The following is a 13,938-nucleotide window of genomic DNA, read 5'->3' on the forward strand; positions in this document are numbered from 1 at the left end:
CACTACTTTAATTTTATTAGTACTTGTGCAGATGCAACACATGTAGGCTTTTCTATGGCTGTAGGTCCTTTCTCCCTTTATATATGCTGCTGATTCAGTCAGAAATATGTGTTCTTAAATTTTCATCTCTACAAAAGTACACATCATTTTTGAGAGTGTACTAGGACTACAAGTTAGGGTTACTCCAGCGGCTGCAAATCCACACCTTCATGGCGATTCAGTAGTATACATGAAATTCATCTGGTCTTCCCAGTCCAGAGTTCAGTGCACATATTTTTATATCACAGATGACACAGACAACCCTTTTGGTTGTCTTTGCAGAGAGGCCAAGCACTGAATTACTCTGTCATGACTCAACATAAGGCTTTCCAAATCAGGACTCATACAGATTGGTGGTGGTGTTATGGAGAAGTTTCCTATGGGAATCAGAGAGTACAGGTCAACTCTCTCTAGTCAGGCACCCTTGGTACCTCACTGGTGCTGAACACAGAGAATTTGCTAAACCACAGAAGGTCAATATCATTTTGCAGCATTATCAACACTTCCACTGCTCACTGGGCTCTTAGAAGACATTTAGGCTGTGTCCACACTACAAAGAAAAGTCGGAAAAAGATACGCAAATTGCAATTTGCATATCTTTTTCCGACTTTTCTTTTGGAAGAGGCTTTTCTGAAATTTGGTGCATCTACGAAGTGCCAAATTTTGGAAAAACCTCCTCTTTTGGCACATCCCTTCTTCCTCGTACAACGAGGTTTACAGGGATGGCGAAAAAACACATCTGCTTTCCCAAAAATTTTTTCAAAAAAGCGGACACATTCCTTGGATGTGGCATAGCTTTTCCGGGATACTTCCCATATCCCAGAAAAGAGCTGCAGTGTAGACATAGCCTTAGGGTAAATTAGAGCTAAATAACATCACAGAACACTAGTGGCTGTAACAAACTTTACGGGACTGCGGGAAACTTAACCCATGACAAGTGGACATCCAGCTAACTAAAATCATGCTGGATCACAGATGTTGCCAGACAGGAGAATGCTGGCGTAGAGAGGTTCAACCTGTAGTTCAAATTCCTTGCCTTTCTTTCACTGCTCTCTCTGCTTAGAGTGACAGTACAGGTTTCCTTGTAATGGTGGCTTTTCCGATGGGCATTTTTTAAAAAAATCAGTGTCTAATTTTTTCAAATACATTTAAACCCCAAAAGGACAAAGTTCCAGACATTTATTTGCACTTATTTTACTGTGTGCTATTGTTTCGTGGTGTCGTTTCCACCCTGCTCATCATGGCAATCTGCTACTTTGATAGGCTCCCAACAGGTCAACAGTGAAAATAATTCTCTTCCTAAAAAAACTCGGCTACCCCTCTGTGTCTTTCCTAATTCATCCTAATTTCAGTCCCAAAGGATTAAAGATTTGCCAGGTATAATGTTATATGTTGGTTGTGTTTTGACCTCCAAGATCTGAACTTCCTTTGAATTCTTAATTCAATGATTAATGATTATTGATTATTTGTAGTAATATTTATTAGTCAGAGCCAGAACAAGGTCAATTTATCCTCTCAACCAATGGCATCATAAGAAGAGAGTGAAAGAATGAGTATTAAATAAAATGTGGTCTGGGGAAGGCATTGAATGTTTAAGTGTGCAGTGAGTTTTGTTCAGCCACTTATTATGCGTGGCATTACTGATATCTGTAATAGGCTCTCCCTTGAAATTAAATGATACCCATGTAGCCATGTTTAGTCCTAGGGAAACAAGCCAGTTTTTTGAAGCTACTGGATTATAAAGTCACATGCAGATAGTTTGCTGGAATGTACATTAGTTATGCTTTGAATGAGGCACAAGATAACTGAGATACAGATAACAGCATTTCATGTGCAAACGTAACAGAAATCTCATAGGCGAAATAGATTGCTATGAGAAATTGTAGTTTTCTCTGATGACCTTGACCAATCAGAACAAATTCAGACCTGGTATAAGTGGGTTCAGTACCAGAAAAAAGGAATAGTGCTTCAACAGAACTTCATTTAACCTGTTGTTCAGGTTTTGTGGGTAATCAGCTATTTTTTTTAAGTTTACCATTTTTGAGAGGCTACAGGTCTGAATCCATCTCTTATGTTGGTAATTTTCAGTTTGTGGATCAGTGCTGATTTAATGTTCAAACACATAAAAATGCAATAAAAAGGAAAGCAAAAATCAGCACAGAAAAAGCATTGTAAGACACTCTATAAAAGTGGAGATGAACTGATCCTTTGGCAATCTGTTCACTGTTTGGGCCAAAGTAGCATCTTTTATTTTTTGACAAAGTAGCAGCATCAGCTGCTAAGCATCTTCAACATCTTTATAAAATGAACAGTAACATTACAAAAAAGACAAGGCAGGCAGAGCAGAAGAGATGAGAGGGAATAAAGAAGCAGTCATATCTAGTGGTTAGATCATGAGGGAGGAGGGTTGTGGCTGAGTTCTAGAACATCCAGATTCTGGGCCTAGACTGTGAGCAGCTTGTATAACAGCTCTGTGCCCGGGTTTATCCATCTGAAAACTTAAATAATCTTATTACATTATATCTAAGAGATGTTGTTTGAATTAACATTTGCAAAGCTCCTTGGGATCCTCCGATGAAACTTAATTTCAGAATATTCTGTTCTGATTCTTATGCTAATGGTTGTGGTATCTGAGCACTATGGAATAGAGAAATTGAGGTGGGTGATTATTTTAATTTGCTTGTATGATGAACTCAAGTATCAGATGAATCTTTATTCAGCAGCAAAAAGTACTGATCTCCCTTCGGAAACTGAAATCTGAAGTAAATTATTTATTTTGGAGATCTAATTTGGATTTTGTGGCGTATAGTTACTAATATCATTGCTAATTTAGTTGTGGCCTTAATGGCAACATGTGAGAGTTCAATTAATTTGCATAAGTAGTAGGAAATCAACATAAACTTAATAAAGTTCTATATTGAAATGGGCGAGATCATGAACATAGCACTGAGATCTGTCTCATCTTGATTTTGGCAGGTCTGTTTTTAACATCTGCTTGGCTGTTCTGATCTAGCCTAGTCTTGTGCACCTAAAACAGTTCTGCAAAATACTGTAACATCTGAAAGTAAATAGATAGCTATCATTTTGGAAAGTGTGAAAGTCTCAGCTATTTATTGGTTAGCTTTTCTAATGGCTATGCAAGGTCTCCATGTAATAAGTTCCTGTGCATTTTATCTTTGGGTGCTTTCATCTGTGCTTTCTACATTACTCTCTGTCATAAGATGAGTATTATAATTTATGGTATTTGCAAATGTGCTTTTTTTTAATCCTAATACTGATTAAACATACTCAAAGACACTGGAGATGGACAAAAACTATAACAAGCTAGATTCTGGCAGCATATGATTATGCCAGATACTGCTATCTGTCTTCATTGTGCCCACCATGTGCAGGGTCACATGCGTGTTGGGGGAGAGGGTGCTTTTTCTTCTGGGGGTGGGACCTAGTCCAATCTGGTCCTTGCCAGTGGGCTCAAGGACTCAGGCTAGCACCAAAAAGCAATGCAAGCCATTCCCAAATGAAAGGGCTCAGGCGGAGATGGGAACATGGCCCTGCTACCTCACAAACAGAAATTATGGCTTTATTTAATATGGAGTGCACAGTGTATTCTTGTGGAAGGTGAGACATTGGCCAAGATCCTTCCTGCAATAAATGATGGTGGAAGTGAGGTCGTGCACTGTGTCTGAATCTGGTAAGCCAAACTTTGAGACCTCTTGTGTAGTGTGCAAGTACACAGCTTCCACTGTAAAGATCTGCCTGAAAGCCAAAATATAGCTCTTATGGCTTGTTAACACTATAGCATTTGTGTGTTGCAGCATCCTACCAGGACTGTAAAATACTTTGTGTCTCTTTCATATACTGGGTAATAACTCCCAAGATTCCATGCTTGTAAAATTCAACTGGTTCTTTATTAAGGTAACTTCTGTACGCAGTTGTTACAACAGATGCTCACATTTTAGCCATGTGCATACAGACTGACTTCCTGGTGCTTTCTCCAGATTCTTCTCTTCAGCAACTGGGCTCCTCCTAAGTTGCCACAACATCCACACACACAACTTTTCCCAACATCCCACAGGCATGCACCCCACACTCCTGTCTGCACTTGCTCAGTGCCACGGTTCTATTTTTCTGCACTGGTGCAATGCCACTGTGCCAATGCTATAACTGCAAGGGTTCAGTTAGTCCATGCAGCGTGATGTCACAGTATGCCAGCCCATGCTGCGCTGACAGCATATAGCCCTGGCCTTGTCGCCTGTTGGCTGCATGCAGGACTAAAAGCAGCAGAGGCAATTCTTGGCTACTCTTGGTTCAACCCAGTCAGCCCACCCACCTTGACTTCTCAAGGCCCACAGTAGCATATAAGGATGCACAAATATAACTGCAATTCACATTTTATTAAACATTTTAAATCTACAAATAGACTATATGTTTCGTTTCCCAGGGAGTACCCTGAAAATACAAGAACAAAAATTAATGACTCACTTCTGTGCCCACACAGACCAAAATGAAAAAGGCTAGCTCTGCCTCCATGGGCTGAGTGGTATTTTTGGTCTGAAAGGTATTTTTCTAGGTTCATATTTGTCCATAAAATGTATATTTCTAAAGTGGGCATTTCATTGCAGAGGTCCCCCAAACCCATCACCCATTCCTGTAGCCACCATCAGTTGTAGTCACTGTTTGGAAGTTAATACAAAGAGGAAGCCAAACTTAAAAAAACAAACAAACAACAACAACAACAAAAAACAATCCCTGATGAATCAGGCCATATTAAAATATAGAAGTCATGCAGATTCTGTAATGTTGGTATGTGGATCACTGCAAAGCTTTCAAGAAACTGGTCTATTTCCTTTATAAAAAGTTAGTTTAAAAAGGCACTTATCAGTATTACATAAGAACAGCCATCCTGGGTCAGGACAAAGGTCCATATAGCCTGGTATCCTGTCTTCCAACAATGGCCAATGCCAGATGCCCCAGAGACAATGAACAGAATAGGTAATCGTGGAGAGATACATCCCCTGTTGCCTGTTCCCAGCTTCTGACAAACAGAGGCTAGGAACACTATTCCTGCCCATCCTGGCTAATAGCCATTGATGGACCTATCCTCCATGAATTTACCTAGTTCTTTTTTTATTCCAATAATAGTCTTGACCTTCACAACAGCCTCTAGTAAGAAGTTCCACAGGTTAACTGTGCATTTTGTGAAGAATTATTTCCTTTTGTTTGTTTTAAACCTGCTACTTGTTAATTTCATTTGGTGACCCTCTTGTTCTTGTGTTATGAGAAGGCATAAATAACTCTTCTTTATTCCCTTTTTCCGCACTAGTCATGATTTTGTAACCCCCCACCATCTTAGTTGTGTGTTTTCCACGCTAAAAAGTCCCAGTTTTATTAATCTCTCCTTATATGGCAGCCAGGATTATCAATATTACTAGTAAACCTCAGGTAGCCTTGACATTCTCATCTGTAGTGTTTGCTCAGATGGCCTAGCAGTTGCTTTGAAAGATGCCATGGAGACAAGTGTTTTGTTTTTTTACTACTATTACAGACCTTTACAGCTTGGTGCAATTCCCACCTAAGGAAAGCAGGCACACAAATTGAGAACATTGAAGAGGACTTCAGGAACGGCCTTAAACTGATGCTCCTCTTGGAAGTCATTTCAGGTTTGTTGGAAATAATATGTGTTTTAAAATATAATGCATTTAGTGAATGCTGCTTCTGACTCTAGAACCTTTTAGAGATTTTTGTAGTGCAAAATTATAGCATAAATTAATCTTTCAGAGAGGTTAGAAACAATCCTGTTTTCCAGATACCTGGGACAAGCAAAATTACAGGCTGACAAGTAATCTGTTCACTGTTCTGTGGAGGATCTGCTGACCCCTATTTAAGTCTCCTGAGCAAATGGATGGCTCACTGGATCTGACCTGAGAGTGAAAATTAAAAAGTGGGTTTTCACCTCAGTTTCTTTGTAAATATTCTTGAAAATAAATATTCTTTATCCCTCAGGTTCTTACTACTTTGCTAACTTCCTTTTCTGTCTCCACTCCATCTGTTTTCTGAACACAGCTGGGAATTGTGTGCACTGTTATGTACCCTTACTGCTTATTTCAGTTGGGAATTGTGCACCTGCCTAGTTCTTACAGTGTCAAAAAAACAAACAAACAAAACCCAACCCTTTGAATGACCACATCTTCTTATTGGACAACCAAGTTTGAAATTCAAGTTATCCTTAGACTGGCAATTTAAAAAAGAATTTTTTTAAACTCCTCCCCCGCCTTAGCCTACCTGAAATATCATCAGTAGGAAAGACTAATAAAGTACTCTCTTAAATGAGTGAAAATTGCTAAAGATAAAAACAACAACAACAAAACTGAGCACAATGCATGAGTGGGCTTAAAAAGTTAGAACTGAACATGTTTTAAAACAAAAGAGCTGAAAAACAACTCACTTTTCCTTACCTGCACAATCAGGAGTTCAGGGTTCTATGTTTCTAAGCTGATATCCTAAAGCCATGTTACCTCTGCAGCTGTCTGAACCATTTGGCTTCAGGTGATATTGCTTTTGGAGGGATGTAGGGCCAGTGCTCAGACCCTCGAAACTAAGTCTTTTAGTTCACATTTTCTCCCCATGTGTAGGTCACGAAGTTATTTTTAAAACATCATATTCTATTTTTAACCCCTTGATCTTTTTTTTCTTTCTTTTTAATTTCTGGGCAAGCCTTTAAAAAGTTGATGCCTAAAATCAGGCCCAGTATTTAGAGACCTTAAAGAATTATTGGCCTGATCTTCCATACTGCTGAGCAACTTAGAGTTCCTATTTATATAGGCAAACCAGCTAAATCATCTATTTCCTCTGATGTTCAAAGGTAGTCACCAGCAGATTGTGTGATTAGCTGAGGATGCCCATTAAAAGAGGGGATGGTCATGTGAAGCATATTGTATGATAAAAGGAAAGGCGCCAGTGAAAGAGCCTTTCTAAGTCATGTTTTTGTGTGGAAGACTTTGAATTCGTATATGGAGGATTTATTCCCATATCTTGACCATCTGAAAAGACACAGCCTTTGGTACCAGCCAGTAGCAGCAGCATCACTGAAATAAGTGAGTGTGCCAGTGATAAATGAGGTTGAGATAAGTTTGGAGGAGGCAGCAATGCCCACAGGATCCTGAGATCTGGGATTTGGGCCTATTTAACCACATACAGCCTCAGATTTCCCAGGATACTCCTGTTCCCTCTTGTACATCTCTGCCAATCCTACTGTCCAGCCCCCCTTGTAACCAGGCAGGAAAGGGTGATGACCTATGAGGAAGGGCTTGTTCCCTTCCTTTTTAACATTCATCTTCTCTAAAGCAGCCACAAGCAGCAAAATAAAATATGAAAACTGAATGTCTTTATGTCTCTCTTCTGTTTGGGCAAACATAAAAATTTATTCATGTTTCACTGCTGTCCTGGAAGATCAAAGTAAATAACTTCTTTGCTTTTTATGGGTTTGTTCAAATGCTCTTGACATCCATTCAGAAAAATGCCCCCAGAAAAATGGTCAGGTTTGAGACGATGAACTGCATGCATTCTCTCTGAGTTTTTCTAATCACCTACATGGTTGTGCCAAGGTGCCTGTAAGGATGATTGCATTAAATTTTGTTGTACTACAGGGGAAAGGCTACCAAAACCAGACAGAGGAAAAATGCGCTTCCATAAAATTGCTAACGTCAACAAAGCTTTGGATTTTATTGCCAGCAAAGGAGTGAAGCTTGTGTCAATCGGCGCAGAAGGTATGTGGAAACACTTAACAATAGGCATATGTATCCCAAAGAAGCTATATAGCTGAGATTGGGGGCCAAGTTGTCCTGGCCCTTCTTTGGCCATGGAAGGCCAAGGCCCCTAATACATCTTTGATGGCTTCTCTGCAGGATGGGAAGATAAAAACTGGAAAGATTTGGGTGCAGGGAGATGTGAGTTTTGAGATGGGCTTGATGACACCAGAATGTTTTTTTCAGTGGTTCTGTTTAATGGTCTATAATATCTCACCATCTCCCCATTCCTTTTTCTAAAGATTAGGACAATCTTTGGTTGCTTTACTGCCTTCTTTCATACCAACATGCTATTAAAAATCAGTAACTTGAGAAATCAGATAGAAATCTAGAATGCACCTGGATCTTTATATCTCTTTAGAGAGTATGATGTATAGATGACATGTTTTGATGTAATTGCTTGGGGGATGAGGCCTATTCTTATATTGTTACTTGGGTGAGTATACATGGTTACTACACTTTTAAGACCAAGGTTCAACATTCTAGACATAGTTAAGAGAGTGGATAATGGAAAAAGTGGCAGCGGGAGCTGGCTGGATACTGAACTCAAGAATGAAATGGAGTTAGGTGTAGCATAGAGACATGATTATTTGTTGTTCTGCTTCAAATAGTCATTGCATTTACATTAAAATGAACAAGGGGCTGGTTGGATTTTGGGAAGCAAGCAAGATCTCACAGCAAGTGAGACTTGACTTCCTATGGATTCCAATTCAGCATCTAGAACAGCCTGGTTGCTAAGATGTATGTAGCCTTTTGCTTTTTGTTTGTTTTGAGTATTTGTGGTTTGTGCAGTCTCTCCCTACATCAAAGTGTTGGTTTAGTTAATGTTGTGATGTTCTACAGCTACCGGTTAGAACAAGGAGAACCGGTGGACAAACGATGCAGTTGAAATAGAACACCTCCCCCCCCCCCACATCACACTTTAGACTTGGTGCTCTTCTGAGAGCAGTGCTGTATTCTGTGTACAGCAGAGGGCATTGTAGAGACAATTTACATGTGGAAATAAAAATGAAGTGTAAGGTAGACTGCTTGCAGAGCTGATACAGAAACACTGAACACACAGGCCAAAGTTAGAATCTTAATGGAACAAAAGAATGGTCTGTTGAGTAGTGCTTTTCACCGTGACAGGAATCTTGAATTCACTGGCTGAGGTGAAAAGGTCTCCAGGGAGAGATGTCTTGCTGAAGGGTGATCACGTTACCTGATAATATTTTGCACATACTGACCCAAGATTTTTAAGGTGCTTAGTGTTAAGCTTCTATATCGATAATTAGGCATTAAAAAAAGAGGCATCTTTCATTGATTTGTGGGAGTTGCTAGCTACATAGCACTTTTGAAAGTCAGGTCACTTATTTAGGTTTCTAAATACATTTAGATCTGTAAATACAGATTTAAAGTTAGTATCCGAAATACCCTTTTTTAAAGATGCTGACTCCTGTATATAGTATTTCTTAGAGGAAGATCTCAAAACACTTTAAATGGATGCATGAATGAATTTAGCTTTACAGTACCCCTGTGAGGTAAAGTATCTACCCTCTTTTACTAATGGGGAAAACTGAAAAGCAGAAAGTTTAATTGGCCCTTAATGTAAATGAGAAGAAGCAGGCCCGGCTGAGAAGCCAGGAGATCTAAGTAGCTCTGCCACAGACTGCTTGTATAACATGGGACAAGTTGCTTAACTTTTGTCCTTCAAATTCATTGTCTGTAAAATTGGAGATAATAGTTGCAAAGCTTGATTTGGCGTTTGGAAAGCTTCTTAGATTATTGGATGGAAGGTATAATAGAAAAGTCTTATTTTTATTATTTATTATTATTATTTATTTTTATTATTTAGACACAAAGAGGAACTTATAAAACAAGCCAAATTGTAGTGCTTTAGCTATGGCTATTAATGGCTGTAAGTCACCTAATCTTGCAAACCCATTTTTGGGATACCTTTTAATTTCCACACTGTGAAGTCGCTATCTTTAAATCTCTTGAGGATCATGTTTAATTTTCTGACACTCTGAGGATGAGGAGTCTGTAGGGAACCTAGTGCCACCAACTGTGATTGAAACCAGAGGCCCAGAATAAAGATTAAACCACTAGTCTTGTGGTGCTCTAGTGCAAAGTCCTAGTTAATGTGTTTGAGTCTTCTCTGTTCACTACCTGTGTGTTGTTCATAGCTCAGGAAATGGCCAATTGTTGCTTTTTGTTAGCTTGTTTGTTTGTTTGTTTTTAGTTTAAAGCAAATAAAATAGATAAGTTGTGGTGCTTTGTGTTTTGTAATTGTATCCTGGGATGAATAAACAAAGAAGTTGAGCTTGTTCGCACAGAAGATCATTTATAAAAAAGACCTACCAGTTATTGTTTAAGTGAGAAGAAAAAAACCCACAAAGACCAAAATGGGCTGTGGAATCTGCTGAAAGACAAACAGCTAAGTAAAATAAAAAACAACAAAACATTTTGGGCCTTTTGTCAACCTTCCCCATCCTCCCTAATTTTTATCCCTTCATCGTCTTTTTCTCCCCAGAATAATAGTGGACATAGTTTAGCTTCTTTTGGGTTTTGTGCTGAATTGAAAGGTGGGAGCTGCAGTTCTCCCAATCTAAACAGGCAATGAAAACACAAACATAAAGTTATTTTGGGGATAATATCCCTGATGGCCTGTAGAAGAAAGAAAAGGGAATGAATCAAAGTACGCTTCAGTCACTTTCAGCACTTGAGCAGTTTTGTTCTTCTTGATTTTTGGTATTTTTCCCTATGTATTGTCAGGTATGTTTTGACTCTCTCATACAGTGTTTTTGGTAAGGAGACTAAGCTGAAACATCTACTTGGTTGCTAGCAAATAACTTGAAAGTTCTGTGAGCAGCAGGGTTACAGTAGCCAGTCAGAATAGAAAGATTTGTGTATTTGCAGTGTAGTTGTTATGAAATAATCACACAGACCTGGATCCACAGAATTGTTTGGAATCCTGACTTCCATCGATTTCCATAGAAATTAGGAGCCTAAATACTTTTGCAGATCTTAATTGGCTGAAAATCAGCATATGCCCCATGCGTATTGCAATCCACATATTGTACAGACTGAGAAATGATTGTATAGTGATTAGTCAATCAGTCATCCACAACCAACCAAAGTGTAAGGAAATGTGTATTTGAGGAAAACACAACAAAGATCTGCACCAGTTACTATTCAGTCTCCTCTGATGAAGAAAGTTAAGTTTTGATATAATTCATGATAAACTTAAGGAGAGCCGTGATCCTCCAGGGCCTATATGGTGGTGGTAGCAATGCCACATGGAGTCCTGAGAAGAGGGCCATAAATCTTGGGAAAATTAGGTGAGACCACCTAAGAATGAAGTGGAAAAATAAGAAACCAGTTACCTTTTTAACAGTTTACTGCGCTATAAAATAAATACTACAGTGCTGGGGCACCAGAACACGGGGAGCAAGGGAGGCATGGCCCCCACACTTTTAAATGTAGGAGGCTAGGCTCTCCTATTTTTATTGGCTATAAGGGTGAGCAGTGGAGGGAGGGGAGGGTCAGAGAAGAGTGATCAGATGGCAATACCTCTGGGAAAAGGGTTGGTGAGAGGTTGGGGCCTCAGTTTGGGTACCAGTGGTCCCCCACTTTTAAGGACCTTCTGCTGCTCCTCTTATAATCTCACTGCTGGGTTTTACCTTGGGAATTACTTCCACAACCACCTGGAGAGAGAGAGAGAAAATCTTCTGATTGGGTTGCACATTTTGCATTGGGTGAGCTCAAGTAGTGTTGATGCCTTGAACTATTTTCAAACCACAGGCATAAAAAATGCCATTCACATTACTTACATAAATTATGTGTGCCTTGCCATTGTATATTTAGAAGAATGTCACCTGAACAGCATTAGTAACAAAGTTGTGTACATACACAAAGTACACAATGTAAAATCTCCTTATTACTTGGCCAAATCAAAATGAATTTTCATCACACAACCAAAAGGTGCACATCTAATCTATGGCCAAATTTTCAGAAGTTTTCAGGAACAAGCAGGTTTCCTTGTTCTCAAAGGGCACTGCTGTCTGTTGACCACTTTTGAACAGTTGACCCTACTTAGGAACAATGGGTACCTTTTTCAAACCTGTCTAAGACTTAGGAGCTGAAGTCCCATTTTCCAAGGGACTTGGGCACTGAGGCGTGTACGTTTTACTGAAAAATCAGTAGAACTTTGGCTCCCAAGTACCAACGTCAGTTTTGAAAATGGAACTTAGAATCCTAAGTCATTTAGCCACTTAAAAATTTATCCCCAGAGGCATGTCAGATTTCAAGTTTGTAACTCTCTAATGCATGAGAGCTGTTAAAAAATTGCAGAGCTATGTTTGTTCACTTGTTTTGTATTTGAAAACAGCAAAACTGATTTTGCTCAAACTGGTTGTCTACTCCTGATTAACTCGATGTGTGGATGCCCTTCTTCTAGAGTAGAGTGCAGAATAAGGCCTTGTCTACACTATTGCTGTAAGTCAACCTAAGGTACACTATTCCGATTATGTGAATAATGTAACTGGAGTTGATGTAGCACAGGTCGACTTACTGTGGTGTCTGTACCATACTGTGTCAATGAGGGATGCTCTTCTGTTGATTTACCTTACTCTCCTCTTTCCAGTGGAGTACCTCAGTTGATCAGAGAGCACTCTGCCAAATATTTAGTGTGTCTTCATTAGACCTACTAAATTACACCTGCTGCATTGATTGCAGCAGTGCCGATCTATAGATAAATTTAGACATAGCCTGAGTATGTACACAGGTGGAATTAATCAGGAACAGCTAATCCTCTTTAAATTCACTCATTGACTTGTTCCAGATTTTTTAAACTGTAGACAAGCCTTTAGAGACATGTTTTTTCCTCAGGCAGAAACATAACAGAGAAAAGTGAGTCTGATAGGTAAAGATTTGAGAAAGTTTAAATCAGTGGAACAAAAGCCTTTAGTAAGGAAGTATCGATCTTCGCTGTACGTAATTTTCAGGCCAAATTAATCTGAGCAGTCCTATGAGCTTGTTGAAAAACCAACCAGAAGAAATTCTGTGTAGATTAAGAATTATGAAATTGGCAGTATGACAGATGTGTAGGCTGAAAGTAAAAGACACATTGCAAACTGTATTTTGTGAATTCTGATTTCCATTTTTTACCCTAGAAATTGTTGATGGCAATGTGAAAATGACTCTCGGTATGATATGGACCATCATCCTTCGCTTTGCTATTCAGGACATTTCAGTTGAAGGTAAGACTACACCCCTGGCTATCTCAATATAGTTGGGGAAAAGCACATCAACCTCCATTGACATGTTGTTAAAATTAAGTAAAAAATCTATTTTAGTCGGATTGGTGGATCACTGTGTACTGGTGCAACATCCTATTTACAAGATTGTTTGTCTGAATGTGCTGATCTTCTTGCTTCCATAAGTAACCCAGGCTTGATCTACACTACACAGTTAGGTTGATTTTTGCTGTCTCCACACATCAAACCATCTTTGGCTCTCCACACAGTTTTGCCAGGTCTCTGAGCCTCCTGCCTTTTGGAGCAAGCATTCTGTATTTGTCTGCTTCTCCTCCTCTTTGCAAATCTGATCTGAGTACATATGTTTTCCCTTTCTCCATATTTCTTAATTTCTTCTGTGCTTTAATATTTTGTTTTGTTTTGTTTTATTGTCACTTGTTAATTGTACAACTTCAGCAGATTTTGTGCAATTTGTATGAAGGACATTTTCACGTGTTAGCTGTATTGTATTGTTGGCCAGATATCTCTCTGCTTAAATCAGTTCTAAATATTGAAAAGTGTCATTGACCATTCTAGAAACTAATCTCCATTTTCCACTGAAAGGATATACTATAAAAGAAGTAATAGTGCAAATTTCCCACCCTGCTATGCCGGTGAATGTCAAGAGGAACCATCTCTAGTGTTGAGAGGAAGTTCAGTCTTCGGGGTCTCTTCATTCCTTGATTTATGTGCCGACTGTAGTGGTGGTTAATTTGTGATGTTGACTGCTGACCATGGAAAACAGACTGAAACATCAATATCTATCACGTCCTCATTCCCAGTAGATGATACTAAGTGACAGCTTTTTAAAGTTATTT

At 39.1% G+C, this 13,938-nt stretch overlaps 1 protein-coding gene across 1 annotated transcript in view; it reads left to right on the forward strand.

Annotated features, from left to right (window-relative positions):
• ACTN2 (actinin alpha 2) overlaps positions 1-13,938 on the forward strand; it is a 79,030-nt gene that overhangs the window by 24,281 nt on the left and 40,811 nt on the right. Inside the window, exons 2-4 of the mRNA XM_075924812.1 lie at positions 5,585-5,699; positions 7,686-7,805; positions 12,998-13,084. Coding sequence (XP_075780927.1) covers positions 5,585-5,699; positions 7,686-7,805; positions 12,998-13,084 — 322 coding nt within the window. The remainder of the gene's footprint in view (positions 1-5,584; positions 5,700-7,685; positions 7,806-12,997; positions 13,085-13,938) is intronic.

This window comes from Pelodiscus sinensis, chromosome 3 (assembly GCF_049634645.1).
Source record: "Pelodiscus sinensis isolate JC-2024 chromosome 3, ASM4963464v1, whole genome shotgun sequence".
NCBI lineage: Eukaryota > Metazoa > Chordata > Testudines > Trionychidae > Pelodiscus > Pelodiscus sinensis.